Source organism: Pangasianodon hypophthalmus, chromosome 1 (assembly GCF_027358585.1).
Source record: "Pangasianodon hypophthalmus isolate fPanHyp1 chromosome 1, fPanHyp1.pri, whole genome shotgun sequence".
NCBI lineage: Eukaryota > Metazoa > Chordata > Actinopteri > Siluriformes > Pangasiidae > Pangasianodon > Pangasianodon hypophthalmus.
In genome coordinates, this window is record NC_069710.1 from 988458 (window position 1) to 1012518 (window position 24061).

The window sequence follows — 24061 nt, forward strand, 5'->3', positions numbered from 1 at the left end:
TCCTGTCTTCTGCTTAGAACTGATAACGCTTTCATAAAGCTGCTCTCTGTACGAATTTAGGTCAAAACTAGCCTTAAAAAGTGCTGCGACTGTTTGAACTTTATTATCTTCTTTATTTTATTTTATTTTGTCATTTCTGGCAGCAGCGAGGTGCTCACAAATACAAATCACACCATCTGCCATGTATAAAGCATAACCCCTAATGCTGAATTAACACCTATGGTGTTTATATAAGTCAGGCTGGACATAACTCAGCATTGTGCTGCAGCTCCTTCTCACTATTCCTCCCTCGTGCTGGTGGCATCTGCTTCTAGGTTACTGCAGGATTAGAGCTTGACAAGAAGGGCGGATGAAACACTGACAGCATGCCGACTTCTCCAGGCCCAGATGGTCGGTCCAGTCATTCTGCAGTTCAAATATCCACCCACACACCCTCTCAGGCACATACAATAGCACAGACAAACGTGTATGCTTTGAAAGTAACACACAATGGACTTTATCAGAGTGAATGTGGTATTACTTAGTTGTTCCCACTTGTCCTTTTATAGATAGAATTGTGAATCACTCACTCCTACTGAGTACCTGATGGAAAGAAATAATGGCGCCCAGAAGCTACTGTTGATTGATACAAATGGATAGATGAAATGATTTTTCATTCTAACAGTAGGTGTGCATTAATATACTGCTGGAAAATGGTGCAGTAAGATCGCTGTGAGAAGAGACGTGCTGGGATGCTTGTGACTGAGAGAAGTGTGTGTTGTTTTCCCTGGCTGTGATGACTCCTACCCGAGCTGAACTGGTCACTTGGACTTGCACCTGGGTGACAGGTGGTGAGTCGGCAGTGAACCACGGCTCATACTGTTTACAATGTAACTCTGTGTGTGGCATGTGTGTGTGTGTGTGTGTGTGTTTCAGAATTAGAAAGAGAGAAGGCGTCACAAAATTGAATACTCAACATAATGTGGAATTTAAAAAAGATATATTTTTGTCCCCCCTTTTTTCTAAAAGACAATTTTTTTTACATTTTTACAAATTCATCTTAATAATGGGTTAAATTAACGATGAGTCAGGAGCTTGCTTTTTTTTTTTTGTCATTGTTATGTATTTCAGTACTCAGTTTCTGTAAACAGGATAACAATATTTAGACAAAAACAACATTAGCCCTTTTAACCTGGCAGGACCCTTTCCATTCGGGACTATCATAACTACACACATTCCCTATTAACCACTGAATAATTCATAGTAGTTCCTGAAAAATATGCTTTAAGACTGATAACTAAATAACAAATCAAACGGTTAATGAGTTTTACCCCAAGATTTCGCAAGACGATAAAATAAGCTGTTGAAAACAGGCTGTTAGCTGTTGGTAGAAGTGGAAATGAGTTGTGAAATATCCAGGATATCCTCACACTAACTGTCTCACAACGTCTGTTTATTTGAAAAAAGACGGTACAATTTGTTCAGAGCATGAAACATTGTGATTGAATAACAGCGATAGTGACAAAGAGCCTGTTGTCCAGTAGCTTGCCACCTGATGTGAGTATGGTATGTATTCTAGGCATTTTCAGGCTTAGAATCACATGACAGAAGTGCAGTATATTCACCTGACTTCATATGCATAAAATGAAGCGTAAAAAAAGTTCTCACTAGGATCAGATCACCAAGCAAAGCGACACCAGACTACAACAATCCCCACTGGACTGACTGCTGATAGTAAATGTTATGTACAAGGCCTCAAATACCCCAATTAACCAATCTCTCTCTCTCTCTCTCTCTCTCACACACACACACACACACAGCAGGACTCCCTTTTACCTATTGAGGCACATGGAAGCCTGGCTTTGCTCACCATCATAATGAACGCAGAGTTTTCTGAGGGCACACAGTGCAAACAAGCCCCCACATGTTTTCATTTAATTACACAGTTAAATTTGCACAATATTTCCTTTCAATAGACCCTCCACAGCTTTCATAGAGAGGTCTATGTCAGCAAAAAAAAAGTGCATTCTTTTGATAATTGTGGGTGGAAGACCAGAGACACTGCCGAACAGCGCAGGAAACAAAAGACGAAACTGTATTAGCTGCTAAATTAATATAGATATTAATATCATGTAGGAGATTGAGCTTGTGAGGCTATAAATGGACAGATGAAGCTCTCAGCATGATCCAGTGCTCTCTCTCTCTCTCTCTCTCTCTCTCTCTCTTTCTCTCGTTACCCGCCCCCATAATCAAATTAGGCTTATCCAGGCACAGGGAGGATGCTGGCTCTGCATGGACACACAGTAGACTACACCCTCCAACTGCTGTATTGTTTTCCTAGAAAAGGATGTTGTGGGTGGCGTCTGACTGCATGGTACTGTACCACTGAATATTTTCCTTGACAGGTCATTTTTATTGAATTTTAAGTTATATTTATTTCTATATAATTCACATATCTTTTCCTACTATACTCATAGCTAAACTGCACATGTTATGATGAGGTATGATGCATAAGCACCAGTCATATTCTCAAATAACATACTTTAAAATAGCATTTTATCTATAATCATTAGTTCCTTGTGGTTATGTAATTCCCATGCAACACAAACCGTACTCAGGAGCCATAAGGTCTGAGCACAATGAACCAACAGGAAGTGGGAAGATCAGTTTAATGTCAGGTTAAACATCTAGCTAAATCTGAAATTTTACAGGAATCATGTAGCAAGCTCTTTGAGTACTTATATTATGTTTTTTTTTTTTTTTGTTAGAAATACAAGCAATTTCTTTCTATGTTACTATCAAATTGTTAAACACATAAGTACAATTATTAAACAAACATACAGTAAGTCTTTTTATATCCTACAGCTGTTTGTTTGGGCGTGTAACAGATGGAACGATACGCTTTTTTCAAAGACAATCTGTTTCAAGAAAGGATTGATCATTGTAAAAGTAATGTTTAAAAACACTCAGTAATACAGACGTAGTGTAATGATGCATTTTTGGGGTTTATGCAGGAAACCTGAATTACGCCACACGAGATCGTTCTGAACTTCTACATCTCTAAATATCCAAGACCCATTTTATAAAATTATCCAGAAATGTGAAGAAATGTGAAAACTAAGGGTTGATGATTATTGGCAGATAATTAATGGGAAAAGTTGTTTAAAAAGCTGAAATTGTAGGTACATACTGTATTGTCAGGACCAGGTTTGTATAAGGTTGAAGCGCCATCTAGCGGACAGATCTTTCATCTCAATCACAGCTCAGTAGAATTACTCCAGATCTGACTGTTGCAATATTATGACTTTATTATAAGTGTATTATTAACATGCCATGCTTATTTATTTTATGTTGATGGATTACAATTGCTAATAACAATGTTATTAACATCTACAAATACCTCTCTCTCTCTCTCTCTCTCTCTCTCTTTTAGCTTTAGCCCATTGAACATGTAATAAATAGAACAAGCTGAATATACATGTGGAATATTTCACCAAATATTTCAATATTTCTAATCTCATAAAACAGAATTATAAACATTTATTCACATCTCTTAGTAAATGCAACCGAGGTTGTAAATACATAATTTTGAAATTGTCTTTAAATATTAAAATATTACTGCAAATTTTAAAACAGCAATTACTGCTAAATATCATCTATTCTATTCTTATTATGTTAGTTTGCAGTTATAAGACCTATAAGCAACCTTTGGTGAAAACATTATGGGAACGTTGCCGGAAAGTTAGTTTGTAGTTATAACAGAACGTTATGGGAACGTTCCCGGAAAGTTAGGTTGTAGATATAATAGAACGTTATGGGAACGTTCCTGGGAAGTTAGGTTGTAGTTATAACAGAACGTTATGGGAACGTTGCCCGAAAGTTAGTTTGTAGTTATAACAGAACGTTATGGGAACGCTCCCGGAAAGTTAGTTTGTAGTTATAAAAGAACGTTATGGGAACGTTCCCGGAAAGTTAGTTTGTAGTTATAAAAGAACGTTATGGGAACGTTGCCCGAAAGTTAGGTTGTAGTTATAAAAGAACGTTATGGGAACGTTGCCCCGAAAGTTAGTTTGTAGTTATAAAAGAACGTTATGGGAACGCTCCCGGAAAGTTAGTTTGTAGATATAATAGAACGTTATGGGAACGCTCCCGGAAAGTTAGTTTGTAGTTATAACAGAACGTTATGGGAACGTTGCCCGAAAGTTAGTTTGTAGTTATAAAAGAACGTTATGGGAACGTTGCCCGAAAGTTAGTTTGTAGTTATAATAGAACGTTATGGGAACGCTCCCGGAAAGTTAGTTTGTAGTTATAAAAGAACGTTATGGGAACGTTGCCCGAAAGTTAGTTTGTAGTTATAAAAGAACGTTATGGGAACGCTCCCGGAAAGTTAGTTTGTAGTTATAAAAGAACGTTATGGGAACGTTGCCCGAAAGTTAGTTTGTAGTTATAAAAGAACGTTATGGGAACGTTGCCCGAAAGTTAGTTTGTAGTTATAAAAGAACGTTATGGGAACGCTCCCGGAAAGTTAGGTTGTAGATATAATAGAACGTTATGGGAACGCTCCCGGAAAGTTAGTTTGTAGTTATAAAAGAACGTTATGGGAACGTTGCCCGAAAGTTAGTTTGTAGTTATAAAAGAACGTTATGGGAACGCTCCCGGAAAGTTAGTTTGTAGTTATAAAACAACGTTATGGGAACGTTCCCGGAAAGTTAGTTTGTAGTTATAAAAGAACGTTATGGGAACGTTCCCAGAAAGTTAGTTTGTAGTTATAAAAGAATGTTATGGGAACGCTCCCGGAAAGTTAGTTTGTAGTTATAAAAGAACGTTATGGGAACGTTGCCCGAAAGTTAGGTTGTAGTTATAATAGAACGTTATGGGAACGCTCCCGGAAAGTTAGTTTGTAGTTATAAAACAACGTTATGGGAACGCTCCCGGAAAGTTAGGTTGTAGTTATAAAAGAATGTTATGGGAACGTTGCCCGAAAGTTAGGTTGTAGTTATAATAGAACGTTATGGGAACGTTCCCAGAAAGTTAGTTTGTAGTTATAAAAGAACGTTATGGGAACGCTCCCGGAAAGTTAGGTTGTAGTTATAAAAGAACGTTATGGGAACGCTCCCGGAAAGTTAGGTTGTAGTTATAAAAGAACGTTATGGGAACGTTCCCGGAAAGTTAGGTTGTAGTTATAATAGAACGTTATGGGAACGCTCCCGGAAAGTTAGGTTGTAGTTATAATAGAACGTTATGGGAACGTTCCCAGAAAGTTAGTTTGTAGTTATAAAAGAACGTTATGGGAACGCTCCCGGAAAGTTAGGTTGTAGTTATAAAAGAATGTTATGGGAACGTTGCCCGAAAGTTAGTTTGTAGTTATAAAAGAACTTTATGGGAACATTGCCCGAAAGTTAGGTTGTAGTTATAAAAGAACGTTATGGGAACGCTCCCGGAAAGTTAGGTTGTAGTTATAAAAGAACGTTATGGGAACGTTCTCGGAAAGTTAGTTTGTAGTTATAAAAGAATGTTATGGGAACGTCCCACGAATTTAATTTCATAGTTACAATAGAACGTTATGGGAACGTTCCTGGGAAGTTAGTTTTATAAAAGCAAAGTTGATGAAAGTTTTTATTTATTTATTTTATTTTATTTTTTTTAATCAGTATTATATAAGATAAGGTCTTATTTGAAAGTTCCCGGACTGTTTCAGGAACAGTGCTGACCTTGGGAACTAAAATAGAACGTTCCCAGAACGTTATGAAATGGTTCCCCAGAAGAACCAAAGCAGAACCAACATCTGTGTTTGCTGGGATTTCTGGTTTTAGATTAAATAAAATGTAAAGGATATGGTTATAAAAACCTACTTCAGAAGTTAGACTGGATGAAAAGCCCAGTGCCAACAGTACTGATGTTTCTTTGTGTTTATTTCTGAAAGAGTTTTGCAGGAACTAGCCCTGAGGTCAGACTGCAGTGTGTGTGTGCACATTCCGCACAGCTCAGACGTCAAAGGCTGGACCGGAAGTTCACTCTGACTGCTGATCTGTAAACACTGTGACTAGGCATCAGCTGATCGAGGCAGTGGATCACTCTGGCTAGGGATTTGTGTTTGCATGGGCGGCTTTGCTCGGGTTACAGTGCACGAGCTGCTGGTGAGGATCAGCTTGCAGCAGTGAGGGATGATGATCTGCTGCTCGAGTGGAGCACAGGAACATTACACAGATACTCCTCTATATCTGCTCAGGTAGAAGGTAAGACAATGGCAGAGGCTGTGGTGTTCAGCTGAGGTGTTATATCCACTGCACTCTTATTTAACATCGCGTTCACTGTCTGATCGACTGCCTGCGCATCTGGCTGCTCCTGCTAGAGCGCCTTTAAACCCTCTGCTGTCTGAACCTGCTGCAGAAACGCGAAGATGTGGAGCTTCTCCTGTTATCATGCAGCACTGGCCACGCTTCAGGGAAAAGTAGCTCATGCTTAAAAAGGTCACCAGATGACGTCATGGAGGAATTGTGATTGTTTACATGTCAAGTCGTGTTATTTTCTGAAGTCACTCAGCATAGAATAGAATAGAATATTTTTAAATCACAAAAGAACAGAATATTTCTAAGATTTTCTATTTCTAATATTCGATCACAACAGAATAGAAATAACAAAATAGAGTTTCAACACAATAGTATAGAATAAAATACAGAGGAGTTTTATCACAATAGAATGGAATAGAAAATAATAGATTCTAACTTATTTTCATTATTATTATTATTATTATTATTATTATTATTATTATTATTATTAGAAAGAAGTCGTCTTTGTTCACAGCAACAATCTATTTACTCATTTACTTGTTATCATTTCTATCAAAAACAAAAGAACAGACAAACGAAGCCGTGGTAGGAAGCAGTCGGGAAATAAACATGAAGTAACTGTTTTTTTATGTCTAATAAATGTACAGTACTGTGCAAAAGTCTTGTATATTTTTTTTAGTACAAACTTCGTTATAGATGTTTATTTCCTTATAAAACTGCACACACTGCACCTCAGATACTGCTTTATTTATTTAAAGTGAAGGATCATCACATTAAATACTGACTTTGTTTCATTTATTACTGTTTACTGCTCTTTATAGTGTTTTTTTTAAATGTAGAAACATTTAATTTCATTATTTTTGAAGGCGTCTTTACTCTACAGCATTTCTTTGCATGTGCCTAAGACTTTTGCACAGAACTGTAGAAGTGTGTGGGTGCAACAGACAGTAGAGATCAGTGACTGTAACTTTCTCTCACCCACCTTGTGTTATTTTTTGGATAGTGGTTAATCACCGGAGTTAGCTAATCAGAGTGTTAGGGCAGAGTGCAGTACGTGTATAGAGAACAAGTAGGAAACACTATTGTCATTGTTGTGTGTCTTTCACGATCTCTGTAGCCGAGGCTCTCAAACTTTTGATCTGTTTAACAGTAAATTAACTCCCAAGGTACCTGATTTATTTTATACACACTATTTATGTATACAGTAATATTTTGTCTATTTATTCGAGTCAGAGTTTTTTATTTCTGAACTTTCCACTGACTGAACACATTAGGATTAAGTGGAAATTATATATTATAATTGTTTTTAAGTTATTGAAGCTGGATTAAACAGATTCAGTTCAGGTGACCAGTCAAACTGACTCAAGGCTAAAACCTATAAAAGACTGATAATAAGTAGATTAAGTTTTATAGTGTTGTTGGAACAAAATAAAAAAATCACATCCTCCCGGCTACGCTTCACAGACCCCACTTTGAAAACCACTTCTCTCGGAAGATGAGTGCTTCCTACGAGTTGTTGAGAACATGATTATCTGCTTTTGGTGTAAAACATGCTACAACCTGCAAAAGCCTCACAGCTGATACACAAACAACTTTAACATGAGGGAGAATTTCTTCTGATATTTTTAATAAAAATAAAAGGGTTTAAAAAGGCTGTTGTCTTGCACCACTGTTTCTCACAGAAGAAGCTCTACAAATCATATATGAAATCACCTGCTTTCTTTTTGTCCAGGTTTTGTCCCAAGTCGCAAATATGAAGTACATCCTGGTCACGGGTGGTGTTATATCTGGAATTGGTAAAGGCATTATTGCCAGCAGTGTGGGAACAATCCTCAAATCCTGCGGCCTCCACGTCACCGCCATCAAGATCGATCCTTACATTAATATTGACGCAGGCACGTTCTCCCCCTATGAGCACGGTGAGTTTACCTGCATGCACTGGAGTCGAGTGTTGCTTTACTTTGTTTACTGAATTTCAGCATCACACACACACACAATGTGATTGTCTTTCAGGTGAAGTGTTTGTGCTGGATGATGGCGGTGAAGTTGATCTGGATTTGGGAAACTATGAACGCTTTCTGGATATCCGGCTGACCAAAGACAACAACCTGACTACTGGGAAGATTTATCAGTCTGTTATAACGAAAGAGAGGAGAGGAGATTATCTTGGCAAAACTGTGCAAGGTGTGTCTCATTAATAGTGTTGTTTTTGTCTTTCCAGTGTAGCGACGTCAACAGAAAGCATGAAAGTATTGCTTTCTGTTTCTTTCTTCTTCTGTTTTTTTTTTCTGTTTAAGCCTAGCTAGTTTGGAGCAGTATTTTTTTTCTCTTGCGTTCAAATACGTAGAGCATTCTGCTCACTGAGGTTCTCTGCCGAAGTTCATTTATACAGAACACAGCAGTTAAGGAAGAAATAAGACATGATGTGGCATGCTGTTATAGGAAAGACATGGTGGTGTGGTGCTATCACCACCCCGCAGTTGATTATTTTCCAATATCAGCATGTCCCGAAGTGTTTTATTCCTCTTATACCACAGCAGTTTGCTTTTTTTGTTTGTTTGTATTTAAATTGCCGTACCAGCTTCAATCTTACAAAACAAGACTTTCAAACTTTGTCCTGATAAAAGGCGTTGTCTCATGAGATTAAAAATAGGGCAGACCAGAAGAATATGTTCTACACTCAAGGGAGTGTTACGTATTAACATTTTCATAGTTCTTCCCCCTTCAATAAATATCCCTGGGTCCAGCAATTACACTTTTTAAAGTATTAATGATCAACACATTGTGCTTTTTAACAGTTTGTAGTTGTATTTAATGCTGCAGAATGTCAGTGAGCCAATTTAGCTCTTGTTATGACTCACTTTATAACAGCTATAAACAGTCATCCCCTCACCAGCCTCTGTCTTGAAGTTAATAAGACAAAAAATATGCAGATTTCATGTTCTCAACAAACAAGAACATGCAAAGTTCTCTGTCCTGAAGGAAAACTTACCGACCGTTACATAGAGCTGTCACTCCTTCTATAAATGTCTCCTTATAGAAAGCTTCACCATACCCAATTCATTTTTATACCATATCAGCGATTAAACATCTTTCTTTTCTAAATAACAACACTTTTTAAAATTTGATTTAGAGAATGTGGAGCATCCTCCATACAAGTCCCTGTGAATGAACTGTTACTATAGAAATGATATATGATATAAACCTTTATAAAGTTCAAGATATGGAGATTTGGAGCAGCATATTTAACTTCTGCATTTCTACAGGATTGCTTTTCTGAAGGTTTGATTCCTTGTGGGTTACGGAAGTAAAATAAATGTTGCTTTTGCAGTCTCATGATTAAGACACAGCCAGGTTGCCAAAAGCATGAAACAGGTTTTACAGTGTTGCTTTCAGCAATGTTGAAATAAACACTAACAATCAGAAGAGTTAGATGTAGAGATGCCTGAGCTGAGAGTTCAGTGAGGAGAATGCAAATCACGTGCAGCGACATGCACAAACATAAATGTTCAGAAAGTCAACATTTTCAAGGATTTCTGTAAATGTGCTGTAAATGTGGATTGTGATTTGATCTGTGCTGTTTCTCTCAGTGGTACCACACATCACCGATGCCATTCAGGAATGGGTAATGCGCCAAGCCAAAGTGTCAGTGGATGATGATGGGGTCGAGCCACAAGTCTGTGTCATAGAGGTGAACTCTTTCAGCCAGGTTGAATAAACTCATGGTGATGCAAGTCACCCTCATGCTGTTTTCCTTGAACGGATATTTGCTTGTGTGTCACAGTTAGGAGGCACCGTGGGAGACATTGAAAGCATGCCTTTCATAGAAGCCTTCAGGCAGTTCCAGTTCAAAGTGAAGCGTGAGAACTTCTGCAACATTCACGTCAGTCTCGTTCCTCAGGTAGCAGACAAAACACGTCACAGTCATATCATTTATTTACCTGCATCCTTCGCAGCATTTACTCTCACAATGTTTTGCTCACTGATGTTATAATATTAGTTTTGTCTTTTCTCAGCCCAGTACTACAGGAGAGCAGAAGACTAAACCTACACAAAACAGCGTGCGAGAGCTCCGTGGTCTGGGTCTGTCACCTGATCTGGTCAGGCAAATTCCCTCGCTTCACTTGTTATGAACAAATCCCACATTTGCATATATAAATATGCAAGTAGTTGCTTTATATTAATGTGGAGATTTATAGTACTGTGCAAAAGAGCAAAAGTGCCTTCAAAAATAATGAAATGAAATGTTTTTACATTTAAAAAAATCCTATAAAGAGCAGTAAACAGTAATAAATGAAACACAGTCAGTATTTAATGTGACGATCCTTCGCTTTAAATAAATAAAGCAGTATCTGAGGTGCAGTGTGTGCAGTTTTATAAGGAAATGAGCTGGAAGTGTTACTGAGCATCTTGCAGAAGCAGCCACAGTTCTTCTGGAGACTTTGACTGTCGACTCGCTTCTTATTTCTGCAGCGAAACCCAGCAGCCTTCATTATGTTTTTATCTGAAAAGTGTCTCTTATGGAATCTGCTGCTTTCTTTACTGACATACAAACATTTTTCTGGAACATTTCATTTTGTGCTGGAAAACTAATGTTTAGAATCTAAAATGTTTTTGTACTGAATCAATAATGTAGAAGTCAGAAAATAAAAAAAATCTATAACAAAGTTTGTACTAAAAAATCAGGTGCCTAATATTAAATAATACCAAATATTGACTTTGTTTCATTTATTACTGTTTACTGCTCTTTATAGTATTGTTTAATGTAGAAACTTTATAGCATTTCTTTGCATGTGCCTAAGACTTTTGCACACTACTGTCTTCAGTGTCATCCAGTCAGAGATTCGAGTTACATCATGTCAAGATTTTATGTACTTGATTGAAACCAGAGCTACATTTTTGTCACTGTCCAATCTGGGATTATTAACACTCTCCTTTGCTAATATGCTTCTATTTCTTTAGATCGTTTGCCGTTGTTCTACACCTCTGGACACTGCAGTGAAAGAGAAGATCTCAATGTTTTGTCATGTAGAGCCAGAGCAGGTACCTAGACGTGGCTAACAGTCGGCTTCAGTTGAGAAATATTGCTGATCTGAGATCAGTTTGTCCATTTTCTTGACTCACATCTGCTCAGAAAGCGACAAACACCCCTAATCTGTATTCTCCACCTTATTTTATTTTTAGGTCATCTGCATACATGATGTGTCCTCAGTCTATAGAGTTCCACTGCTCATGGAGGATCAGGGGATGGTGGAATTTTTTTGCAGACGGCTGAACCTGCCCATTGAGACAAAACCCCGCAGGATGCTCACCAAGTGGAAAGAAATGTCAGACAGGTCAGGATCTCTGTTTCTCCTTCATTTTATTCTCCAAAGCCACAAAAATGCTTCAGGAAATGTTTATTATTTGCTGTGTGTTCCACTGGATTGGTATGCTTTTGACAGAACTGACCGCCTTTTGGAAAGCACAACGATCGCATTAGTTGGAAAGTACACCAAATTTTCAGACTCCTACGCGTCAGTGATTAAAGCACTGGAACATTCTGCCCTTGCAATCAACTACAAGCTAGAGGTGAAAGTAAGGCGCGCTCTTGATTAATGACTCCACTTTTGAGTAATTTATGCTCATCAGTGCTGTTATGGATATTTCATTTAGTTCTATAAAGCTTGGTCATATGTGTCTCTGTGAAGATATTTTTTATGTATTTACTTTCTTAATTCCAGTATATTTCAGAAATGTCCTTCTGTTTCAGTTTATAGACTCTTCATATCTGGAGCAGAGCACAGAGCAGGAAGAACCGGTGAAGTATCACGAGGCCTGGCAGAAGCTCTGCAGTGCTGAGTGAGCCCACTGTGACCTAGCACATGGCTATACACCCTGCTGTCATTGTAGAAAATCAATGGTTTGTAGTACAGATCTAGTTGTGGCACAGCAGTGTCCAATCTTATCCATAAAGGGCCAGAGTGGGTGCAGGTTTTCATTCCAACCAAGCAGAAGCCACATCTGATAGTCTATTCAAAGCCAAAAACACTAATTAAACAGGTGAAATCAGGTGTGGTTGATGGACTGAAACGCTTGATTGGACTGAAAACCTGCACCCACACCAGCTCTCTTTGCAGATAACACTGGACACCCTCGCTGTAGCAGATATGAAAGATATGAACTAAGTTAGAACAGCAAAAATCATTCATATGCCACTGCCTATAAAGCACAAAATTATTGTTTTCACTTCTATGTTGGAAAAATGCCATTCGTTTATTATGTGCTTCAATGCAATTAACTGGCCTAATTACAGACTGTTTAAATATATCAGAGTCTAACATTGCTCTTCTGACTGTTTATTTCCTCTTCCAGTGGTATTTTGATACCAGGAGGCTTTGGGGTACGAGGCATTGAGGGAAAAATTCACGCTATTAACTGGGCAAGGAAACAGAAAAAGCCCTTTTTAGGTAAAAAGACAAGAGTTTAAATTGCCTTAGTTCAGTACGCCATTTATTCTTGAGCTTGCATACCACCATGTACAGTGTTTTTAAAATGTGGTTTGCAGGTGTGTGTCTGGGCATGCAGCTCGCTGTGGTTGAATTTGCTCGCAATGTGCTTGGCTGGAAAGGTAAGCTGCATGAGAACCTCTCTGTTTGTGATTCACACCAGTTTTTGATTATTCTGTCAGATCTCATTCATATTGTGTTTGTGTACAGATGCCAACTCCACTGAATTTGATCCTGACACAAAGTACCCTGTAGTAAGCAACCTAAACATTTTGTGTTGAAATGTACAGTTGCTATGGTATTACAATACAATACCAGCCCTAAAGTGCTTAGTGCTGTTAATAAGGAGAGTGACTGTGTAGCTCTAAAGAATCCCTCTCACATGTTCATGTAGGTGATTGAAATGCCAGAACATAATCCGGGACAAATGGGTGGCACTATGAGGTTGGGGAAACGGCGAACCATCTTCAAAAGCACCTCAAGTATTCTCAGTACGTTACTGGGGATGATTTGTCATGAAGTACTAAACTGTTTTAATGTTGTCTCTACAGAGTTTGGATATTACAGAAGGATTATTGAACAACATTCAGTGATTCTGTTGACTGAAATTAATTTCCAGTCTTGACATTTTAGGAAAATTGTATGGAGACGCTGAATATGTCGATGAGCGACACAGACACCGTTTTGAGGTACGTATTTACATAAATACAATGAACCGTATCATCTTATTTGTGTTTGGACTGTATTTTAATTGCATACATTCGTTCTCGGGCAGGTGAATCCGGCACTAAAGCACCACTTGGAGGAAAAAGGTTTCCGCTTTATGGGCCAGGACCAAGAGGGTGAACGAATGGAAATCATTGAAATTGAAGGTTGGTGAAGATACAATATTCATCTCCTCTGAAAGATATACAGCACTGTGCAAAAGTCTTAGGCACTCTATTTTTTTTTAGTACAAACTTAGAAAATATAGATTTGTATTTTCTGACTTCTACATTATTGATTCAGTACAAAATTTTAGATTCCAAACATTAGTTTTCCAGCACAAAAGTAAATGTTCCAGAAAAATGTTTGTATGTCAGTAAAGAAAGCAGCAGATTCCATAAGAGACACTTTTCAGATAAAAACATAATGAAGGCTGCTGGGTTTCACTGCAGAAATAAGAAGCGAGTCGACAGTCAAAGTCTCCAGAAGAACTGTGGCTGCTTCTGCAAGATGCTCAGTAACACTTCCAGCTCATTTCCTTATAAAACTGCACACACTGCACCTCAGATACTGCTTTATTTATTTAAAGTGAAGGATCGTCACATTAAATATCGACTTTGTTTCATTTATTACTGTTTACTGCTCTTTATAGTATTTTTTTAATGTAGAAACATTTAATTTCATTATTTTAGAAGGCATCTTTGCTCTACAGCATTTCTTTGCACATGTGTCTAAGACTTTTGCACACTACTGTAAGTTTGGAATACAGCTTCCTCTTTTGTCTTGGCAGATCACGCTTACTTTGTGGGAGTGCAGTACCATCCGGAGTTCACCTCTCGCCCCATTAAGCCTTCACCACCCTACTTTGGCCTGCTTTTAGCAGCTGCAGGAAAACTACAGAGCTACCTGCTCAAAGGGTGCAGACTTTCACCACGGTAAACCCAACCACTGTCATCTTATATTTAATTCATTCAGTCATTCATTAAACATCCACTTTTACCAGTCTGTTTGTGTAATAAACAAAAAAAATTAAACTGATGTGCAGACTGTGTTGAATTTGTTTTTGTTTGAGGAAATTTTCTATCTCTCTTGTCTCAGAGACACATACAGTGACCACAGTGGCAGTAGTTCTCCAGATATGGAGCTCTCTGAACTCAGATTCCCATCATCCTCATAGAAGGGATACGGTCACACACAATGGACTTACACAAAGGGAAATTAAAAGCTTCTTACTTTTATCTTCAGCTGAAGACAAATCCTGTCATCCTGTCTGAGAACCATCATAGCTTATTATAGTTTATTATTTATACTGATTGTACTACTGATAATTTTGGATGAGAGTGGAAGAGACCTATTGCCTTTTAAAGGTGTTATTATTTTACACCACCGCTACAGCAGAACACAAAATGAATTAATGAATTTAAATACAACATTTAAATGACCATTTATATATTATAGAGTCTTGGGGTCTAAAGAAAAATTTATATGTGTATAAAAATATATTTTGCACATGTGGAGAGATCACTAGAGCTTACATCTTTTATTAATATGTAACCTCAGATAGGAGAAATAAAAAATGTAAGCTGATATTGGGTTGGTCACTAAACTATTTTACATATCTTGAAAATCATGAAGCTTATTGGTCATATTTTCTTTTGGTGTTCAAAAACTAGTCATTTATTGGTTGCTGCTACAGTATGTTAATAAAAACTATGAAATACAGTATTTGTACTGCCTACTGTTTAATTCAATCCGATTTTTATTTGTAAAGAGATGGTAATAATAGACATTGTCACAAAGCAGCTGTACAGAAATCCGGATGCAGATTTAGACCCGTAATGAACAAACTGCCTGAGAAGACGTGAAACCTTCAGAGGAACCAGACTCAAAAGGTCACACCAGATACTGGGGATAATTAATAAATCATTCCTGTATACAGGTTAGAAAAGTAAATGTAAGCTGAACTAAGCGTGTTAAAGGATGTTCAGTACGAGTGTGTTGTTTATATGAGTCTTGGGATGTGCACAGGACAGTCTTTATAATTACAGCAGCAGTTCGTAGATACAAATCTACAGCATCCAGGTGAAATTATTCACAGACGCAACGGTGAGATTGGGCCATTTTGGGAAGTGAACATTTTAGGGTATCCATGATAAATATGTCTCTTACCTCAGAAATAATGTGTAAGTAAAAAAAGTGTCCAAAATAAGCACATCTTGCATTAAGAGTTACTAATCATAGTATGGTTTTGTTGTCAATAATGAAACCCATAATAAATAAAGTAAGCAGTAGCACTCAAACATTAAAAATACAACGAAACGATTAAATTGTTGACAGTGTTTATGTAACGACAACATACAGCGATCAGCCATAACATTAAAACCACTGACAGGTGAAGTGAATAACATTGATTATCTCGTTACAGTGGCACCTGTCAGGGGGTGGGATATATTAGGCAGCAAGTGAACAGTCAGGTCTCAAAGTTGATGTGTTGGAAGCAGGAAAAATGGGCAAGTGTAAGGAGCTGAGCGACTTTGACAACGGCCAAATTGTGATGTCTAGACGACTGGGTCAGAGCATCTCCAAAACAGCAGGTCTTGTGGATGTGTTCCCGGTGTGCACTGGTTAGTACCTACCAAAAGTAATCCAAGGAAGGACAACTGGTGAACCAGCGACAGGGTCATGGGCTCCCAAGGCTCACTGTTACAAATGAGGAGCGAAGGCTCGTCTGGTCCGATTCCACAGAAGAGCTAGTGTAGCACAAATTGCTCAAAAAGTTAAAGCTGGCTCTGAAAGAAAGGAGTCAGAACACACAGTGCAGTGCAGCTTGCTGCGTATGGAGCTGCGTAGCTGCAGAGCGGTCAGAGAGCCCATGCTGACCCTGTCCACCACCGAAAGCACCTACAATGGACACGTGAGCATCAGAACTGGACCATGGAGCAATGGAAGAAGGTGGCCTGGTCTGATGAATCACGTTTTCTTTTACATCATGTACACGGCCAGGTGTGTGTGTGTCGCTTACCTGGAGAAGAGATGGCATTAGGATGCACTATGGGAAGAAGGCAAGCTGGCGGAGGCAGTGTGATGGTCTAGGCAATGTTCTGCTGGGAAACTTTGGGTCCTGGCCTTCATGTGGATGTTACTTTGACACGTACCACCTACCTAAACATTCCTGCAGACCAGGTTACACTCCTTCATGGCAACGGTGTTCCCTAATGGCAGCGGCCTCTTTCAGCAGGATAATGCTCCCTGACACACTGCAAAAAATGGTTTGAGGAACATGACAAAGAGTTCAAGGTGTTGACTTGGCCTCCAAATTCCCCAGATCTCAGTCCGATCGAGCATCTGTGGGACGTGCTGGACAAACAAGTCCGATCCATGGAGGCTCCACCTCACAACTTACAGGACTTAAAGGATCTGCTGCTAAAGTCTTGGTGCCAGATACCACACACACCTTCAGAGGTCTTGTGGAGTCCATGCCTCGACGGCTCAGAGCTGTTTTGGTGGCACAAGGAGACCTACACAATATTAGGCAGGTGATTTTAATATTATGGCTAATTGGTGTATATTTCTTTCCAGAGACTTTTATGTTGTAATGTAACATTTCCGCTCTTCAGTCTTGTCCCTGTATTTAACGCCCTCTTGACTAGCGGCACAGCTAATGGAGGGGCTCTGAATTTGCTAGACCTTATTTTTAACCATTTAATACTGCAATTCAACAGAAAATGGAGAAATAAGACTACGCTGTTAGTATAAGGTAAAGTATTTATATGATATTGCATTTAAAACATTTCCTGCGCGCTATATTCCACAGAGTTAGCGATTAGCCTTCAGCTAAGTGCTGTTGTGTAGTTAGCGAGATACAGAGTGGACTAGCATACAGCCTAAAATGTAGAAAAACGTAAACATGGAGAAAGTATGGAACATTAAAGATGTACAGTAACATTAACTAGATATTGTTTTAATTTTTTAGGACTTCCGGTTATATTTATATTTATTTATCTAAGTGGAAGCTAACTTGCTAACGTTTGACCAATGCTAATAAGCTAGCAGTTGTTCATACAATGCTGTTTTTGAGCTCATTATGGAAATGTTAATCGAGCAGACATTAGAATTGATAGATATAGTAGTCTTTGGTAATGTGAAACCAGTGATTATGTCAAACAGTTAGAAACTGATAAATCAAAACATTTCTATCTGTACGTGGCTGCAACATCCGTCAATCCCATGATGCCTTGCGGACTAACTTCCGGTGAGGAGTAAACAGTTGACAGAAATGTGAGAGTGTATAAAACACAACACTAGAATGAGATAACATTGTCAAGCACTCTATCTTTGAAAGGTAAAAGGATAAAAAACATACTAAAGGCCAAAAGTATGTGCACCCCTGACCATCACACCCGTATACAGGTCCTCCTCAAACTGTTGACGCAAATCTGGAAGCATGTAATTGTACAGAAATTGTCTTTATATGAGGCAGAATTAGGATTTCTCAAACTAGTTCCAGCATGGTGGTTCTCCTGAGCACATAGCGACGTCCATGAAGACATGATTTGCTAAGATTGGAGTAGAAGAACTCCAGGAGCCTGCACAGAGCCCTGACCTCCACCCCGCTGAACACCTTTGGGATGAACCTGAACGCCGGATGTTCTCCAGACCTCCTCACTGAAGCTCCTGGATGGTAAATCCGGACAGCCATGTTCCGCAATCGATTATTGGCTGTTATAGTAATAAAGACGGAACCAGCTTTGGAATGGGATCTTCACCGAGCACATGTGGTTGTGATGGTCAGGTGTCCACATACTTTTGGCTACGGAGGGAAAAGGACAGAACGCCAACGTCTTACCCAGAGTACATTGTGCTCTTTAAACAGCGTAATACGAAAACCTGAGATCAGTGAACTAAAATATCTTGCCTAATACAACACCGTAATGTCATCTGCGGTCCAACGAGTTTCAGAAACAGCTCCCTTTTTTTTTTTTTTCTTTTTAAAGCATCAGTTCCTTTTTTTTAGACTCTTGTTCTGCCCCATCGCTTTTGTTTACTTCTTTAAGAAATGACGGCGGAGTCAGCTGTCTTCTTTCACTGTTTGCACGACGTGTGATCGATGTGTCAATTGGACATCATGGAAATGAGCAGATTTTATTTTTGAAAGGGAAGAAAGACTTAAATTTTATTTTTGGAAGAGAAGAAAGACTTAAAAGATGATCGTTCATTACCTTTTATTTAAAAATTCTTGTTACTTCATTTTATTTTATTCTTCCTAAAAGGAAAAAAAATCCACATAGCTGCCTGATCCGTGAATATTATTTTTGCGAAAGCAAGCACCGACTCATGCCGGAACAGGATCCGGTGCAAAACGACTTCCTCTGTATCATTTATACTGATAACACGACCCCCAAATGTTACCGATCTGTTAAGACGTTGTTGTTTGGCTGTACGCTCCACTGAGACTCAAAGGAGATTAATAGAGAAGACATTGGCACTGTGCTTCCTTAAGTGGTTTATGATCACAGCCTTCAGACACAAGTGTAGTTTCACTTTAGCGCAGTCTCGGAATTCCTCAGCGACATCTAATGGAAAACAAAACAATGATAAAAACCAAACTACACCATCAGATGTTCTGTGTACATGAGAATATTGACGATATCTAACAGACAGCTAGTTAAAAGAGTTTGTGATGCTGCTTTATAGTGTGTTTATTTCAGTTTGTTGGATTGGTGCTCGTTCATGTCAACACAGTAATCGTTGTTGTTGTTGTTGTTGTTGTTTTTCTTTTTATTTAAACAGTTGAACGCAGCCTGACAGGTGGATGAGTGACTGATAGCCTTTTCTGAGCATAGCATGAATCAATATCAACAGCAGCCTGGCCGATCCAACCTGTACAGCGCCGTGAAAGCCGAGAGCTCGCCGACTCCGCCCCTCGCCACCGGCATGGCCAATAGCACTGCAGTTCCGGGGAAAGCCCTGGGAACCCCGGGGCCTGCTGGGAGAGTGAGTCCTGAGGGAACTCAGGTGAGGCTGTCCACACCCTAACAAGCCACGAAGGCGGTTCTGAAATGTCGCAGTTCCGGTCGTTCCAGACATTATTGTATTTCATTGTCGCAAAATGTCATGGCAGGTGCACAGGCAGAGAGCTGATGGTGTTTTCACTGTATCTACCCTCGTAATCGACTCGAACATCTCGCTGCTCGTTGGAGGCTAAATGATGAGAGTGTAGTCAATTCAATTCAACATTGTCACAAAGCAGTTTTACAGAAATAAATGGATTCACAAAAAATCTATTGTAAATATGTGAATTTATCGCTAATGAGGAAGCCAGAGGTGACGGTGGTGAGGAAAAACTCCCTGAGACGATGTGAGGAAGAAACCTTGAGAGGAACCAGACTCAAAAGGGAACCATCCTCATCTGGGTGACACAGATAGTGCGATTATAAATAAATCCCTTCTATTATTGTGTACTACATGGACAAATAGTGCAATTGTGCAACCAGTAAATTCCTCACAGTTTTCGCAAGAAGTCCGGCTGGTTAAAATCTATCCACTGTCCACTGATGGAGTCCTGAGTACGAAGCTGCTCGTGGCAACTGCAGCCCCAAAGCCACTACAGTCACTCGTGCGTTGTTCAGTTCTTTAATGTGCACAAACCTATGGACTGTAATTAATCACTGCATCACTTCATCTCATAAAAAAAAATGTGTTCAGATGTCTGTATGAATTTCAATCAAAATGTGATTTTTTTTTTTTTTTCTTCGTCCAAATAATAAACGATCTTAAACAAGCATGAAGAGTAAAAGTATGTGAACTTTATATTTAGCTTCTTAAGTTTCAGATCTGTTTTACTTTAAGAAAAGTTTGGACTCGTACTCATCGTATCTCATCACATTCCAGGATGAACCTGATGCAGGTATCTAACTCCTCTGTGCTTTACAGGTGCTCAGTAAGAAGAAACTGCAGGACCTTGTGCGGGAAATTGACCCCAATGAGCAGCTCGATGAAGACGTCGAGGAGGTAATTTATCTCTCGCCTTCCTAAGTGGAGTATTTTAAACTGAATAGAAAGGCTTGTGTGAATGGAGAGGAGATACATTTGTGGTGTTTGTTGTGTTTTTATTTTAGTTTATTTCTCAAAAACCTAATTAAAGTGTGCTCAAAGTGGCTTTGTACAATACATGGAACATGGCGGTATAAAATTTTACTGCTTCTTGTCCTTCCTCTCAGATGTTGCTGCAAGTTGCTGATGATTTTATAGAGAGTGTCGTGACCGCGGCCTGTCAGCTCGCTCGTCACCGCAAGTCTAACACTCTCGAAGTGAAGGATGTGCAGTTGCACCTTGGTGAGTCCTTTTTTTTTTTTTTTTTTTTTTAAACAGCATGGCTCTTTTTTTTTGTGACTGGAGATGTGTCTTGGTGTCTTCGTTTATTAGTTTATTAATTTTTCTACACCATTTAGCTATTACACTTCTAACATTTCTAAACAAAATCTTCAATTCGACATCTTCAACATACATATTTAGGTCCAAAATAAATTTTAATAATAAGCTATTAATACCACAGGGGAAAAAAAAAAAGTTTAATTGGCTAATGTTTTTGACTGCAATGAAACCAACTGACTTCTTCTTAGTTTTTCAGGAGGAAAACTATCTTTTGAGTGAAATAGAAATAGAGTAATTAAGCAAAGTTCAGCATCTGTTGTGTTTTTCATTTCTTTTGTCCTAATGAAATAGTGAATTGATGGATTTGTTTTGGATTGCTTTCTTTCAAGGCATTAATATAAAATGACCAAATTTTGCAAAAAAAAAAAAAAAAAAAATTCAGTTACATTTGTGTTTTTAAATAAATAAGCTTTTGAGAAATTAGTATTCTGGTAGGACACTGGTCACAGGCTTTGGAGAGAGTGGCACTGATTTTATTTCTAGATATCTACTATTTATGATTTTATGTGAAACTCAAATACAGAAAAATAAGGACAAGGCACATGTTTCCGCTGTTGTCGAGCTGTCGGCACAGCAAATGTTGACTCTCTTTCGTAGTTGTTTAGGATGTGGGATTCTGTCACATGAACCATGTAGCTTTTGGTTATGAAAGTTTATTATGACCCTGTTACTTCCAGCTGTTTTAATTGGCAGTAAATCAGTTTGAACCACGTTTGGTGTCTCTGTTGAGCGTTTCTCTCGTGTTAGATCGTTCTTGGTTCTAACCTTGTGCTGCATAAGCGTAAAGTGAGCGCGAGTGCAGAGTGTCGTCCACAGTAGCCGTGATTGTGAGATTTACACTGTTTGAGAGCTGCTTCTGTGCTGTTCTGTGACTCTGCAGAGCGTCAGTGGAACATGTGGATCCCTGGCTTTGGCTCAGATGAAATCCGACCGTACAAGAAGGCGTGCACTACGGAAGCACACAAACAGGTCAGCCGTCATGCTTTCAGATGTCACACACAGAACACAGACATCATAAAGAACAAATCGGTAATTTTGCTCAATGTCTTTGTTCCTCCAGAGAATGGCACTGATCCGCAAGACGACCAAAAAATAGGAAGAATGCAGAAGACTGACATTTCTCTTGCTCTTTTTTTTTTTTTTTTTTTTTAAAGCAGGCTGATGATGATGAGGTGCGACGTTATCAGCGCTGTAATCAACTGCTTCTACTGTTTTACCTTTACAGATGTCTGAATCACTTGCCCAAACTGTTGTTTAAACTGTAATTTGTGTTTCGTTCTTGGTATGATTACAATAGACTATACTGTTATAGGCGTAAGTACTATAATAGATCTCAAATGCTGCATAAAAAACAGGATGATTAGATCAGCTCACTGTGGCCATTCATGTGTTTTTAACACCAGCCACTATGAAGTTGTGTAGAAACTGTATCTCGCTGCATATTTATCATTACACCCTCTTATATTTCTCATTTTTTTGGAGACCATCATCTCTTGGGTGAATTTTTTTTAAAGAGTTTATTACTGCCTGTAGTGGTAAAGAGTGCTTCTGGGCACAGGGAGAGTTGTTATGGCTGCGCTTATTTACAAGTTAAATGTGTATGATGTGTCCAGAGGTCATTATGAATTTGGGTCAGAGATTATTTGCACATTATTATTTTAAAGGAAACATAACGAAGAAAAATTGTGCACAGTTAACATTGTTATTTCTTGCTTCGGGTATTTTAATTTTCAATTTCTTTGATTCTTTTTCTTTTCCTTTTCGTAATGACTTATCCGCCCTCTTAATGGCTCACTCTAAGTATGTCAAATTAAGGTGCTATTATTTGCTTCTTCAGTACATTCAGTTAGAATTTATTTGTCCAGTCCAGTGATTTTGTAAAAACAAAACATGTTCAGCTGAACAACACTGATACTCAAGTAGCCTTCTGCAACATGTAGGTTGCATAGCAATTTTAATTCTATCCAAAATTGCTATTCAGTTCTAGCTAACTTAGCTAGGTTTTCATCATCATCATTATTATTATTATTAATAAATATAAAGTTTTGTTTGCTTGGGCAAGTGAATTTTAATATGCATTTCTGCAATATAGCTTGCAGAAACGCTTATTATTTGATAGATGGTCGTTGTTCTTGTCATGGTGGTGTATTGAGGCTTTCTGTATTGGAGCTGTATTACGTTCCATCAGGGACTTCACATATGCAGTACTTTTCTTAGTACTTAAGTAACATTTGTCTTTTGCAGTTTTGCCCGTTATAGTAAGTGTACCACACCTTTGAATTGTTTTGTTGAGAAAAGTACCCACCCAGGGCAGATAGTCACACATGGCATGTGTTTTTTGTAGTGTTTGTAGTGTGTAGTCCTAATGTAGGATTTGTTTCACAGTACTGCAGTCATAGTGTAGCCAAAATACTCACAGAATTGTCAAAGCCTTATGGTAATGGGGTTGGGATGGATTTTTTTGTGGGGTTTGTAACATGTTTTTGGATGAGTATCATGGTTCTTTATAAGCTTGTCCATTTTGTTTTTCCAAAAATAAAATTATTTGATTATCTACATACTTCCCATGCATGCGTGACAATGCAATGTAAATGCGTTTTAACTTTTCTGAGAAACGAGTGATATTAGCAAAGACATATCTCGTCCTACAGAAGGTTGAGATATATGCAAGTCATCTGTTGTCTAGGGTAAAGATTTATAGAAACTAATGCACCTGATATTTGTTTAGTATTATGTTTTTTTGGAAAGGAAGAAAGGGGAAATTCAGTAGAAATTCAAGAGCAGAGAGAGAGACTGAAGCAACGATGCAATGATAACAGTGACTACACACTAGTGAAGCAATTTTTCAGCTATGTTAGGAATTGAGCAAGAAGACATCTGGACAGTGTAAGCAGGAGCTACATGATGAAAATACAAGATCAAATCATGTTGGATGTACAAAAACAAATTCATTCATGTGGAACCAATGTAAACATCTTAGTTGAGTAAATTTAATAAGTATTTTAAAATTATGTAAGAGATTTGTGGTTGGATCTGGAATATAGAGCAATGTGATTTACTTTATATAAGCACTTAGTGAATCAAAGTTCACAGCAGGTTTTTAACAGCAGAATAGATTCTTTTTCAGTCACAAATTTGCATTCTACAAATTCTATAATAATTTCT

The 24061-nt window shown here is 38.3% G+C and overlaps 2 protein-coding genes across 3 annotated transcripts; both read left to right on the forward strand.

Moving 5' to 3' along the window:
- The first annotated feature begins 5963 nt into the window (after positions 1 to 5963).
- ctps1b (CTP synthase 1b) lies at positions 5964 to 15187 on the forward strand. Its single transcript, XM_026913393.3, has 18 exons — positions 5964 to 6215; positions 8002 to 8188; positions 8283 to 8453; positions 9860 to 9960; positions 10054 to 10170; positions 10286 to 10369; positions 11232 to 11312; positions 11454 to 11605; positions 11714 to 11846; positions 12022 to 12110; positions 12624 to 12718; positions 12817 to 12879; positions 12968 to 13011; positions 13152 to 13248; positions 13391 to 13446; positions 13533 to 13629; positions 14253 to 14397; positions 14561 to 15187. Exons 2-18 carry the CDS (start codon positions 8023 to 8025, stop codon positions 14637 to 14639), a joined length of 1770 nt encoding a protein of 589 aa, XP_026769194.1. The 5' UTR covers positions 5964 to 6215; positions 8002 to 8022; the 3' UTR covers positions 14640 to 15187.
- Positions 15188 to 16791: 1604 nt separating this feature from the next.
- taf12 (TAF12 RNA polymerase II, TATA box binding protein (TBP)-associated factor) lies at positions 16792 to 23456 on the forward strand. 2 transcript variants are annotated; one of them, XM_034308963.2, is made up of 6 exons: positions 16792 to 16994; positions 19253 to 19477; positions 20396 to 20473; positions 20683 to 20797; positions 21777 to 21865; positions 21957 to 23456. In XM_034308963.2, exons 2-6 carry the CDS (start codon positions 19307 to 19309, stop codon positions 21990 to 21992), a joined length of 489 nt encoding a protein of 162 aa, XP_034164854.1. In that variant the 5' UTR covers positions 16792 to 16994; positions 19253 to 19306; the 3' UTR covers positions 21993 to 23456. The 2 variants fall into 2 exon arrangements, with proteins under 2 accessions (XP_034164854.1, XP_034164853.1); XM_034308962.2 differs by lacking the exon at positions 16792 to 16994 and adding an exon at positions 17062 to 17219.
- Positions 23457 to 24061: the final 605 nt, after the last annotated feature.

Excerpts from the sequence above, each read along its gene's own strand:
- taf12 (XM_034308963.2), top strand. The coding sequence starts at position 19,307 with ATGAATCAATATCAACAGCAGCCTGGCCGATCCAACCTGTACAGCGCC. Across the intron at positions 20,474-20,682 it reads TCGATGAAGACGTCGAGGAG|ATGTTGCTGCAAGTTGCTGA; the intron begins GTAATTTATCTC and ends CCTTCCTCTCAG. Across the intron at positions 20,798-21,776 it reads GGATGTGCAGTTGCACCTTG|AGCGTCAGTGGAACATGTGG; the intron begins GTGAGTCCTTTT and ends GTGACTCTGCAG.
- ctps1b (XM_026913393.3), top strand. The coding sequence starts at position 8,023 with ATGAAGTACATCCTGGTCACGGGTGGTGTTATATCTGGAATTGGTAAA. Across the intron at positions 8,454-9,859 it reads TCTTGGCAAAACTGTGCAAG|TGGTACCACACATCACCGAT; the intron begins GTGTGTCTCATT and ends TGTTTCTCTCAG. Across the intron at positions 12,719-12,816 it reads ACAGAAAAAGCCCTTTTTAG|GTGTGTGTCTGGGCATGCAG; the intron begins GTAAAAAGACAA and ends TGTGGTTTGCAG.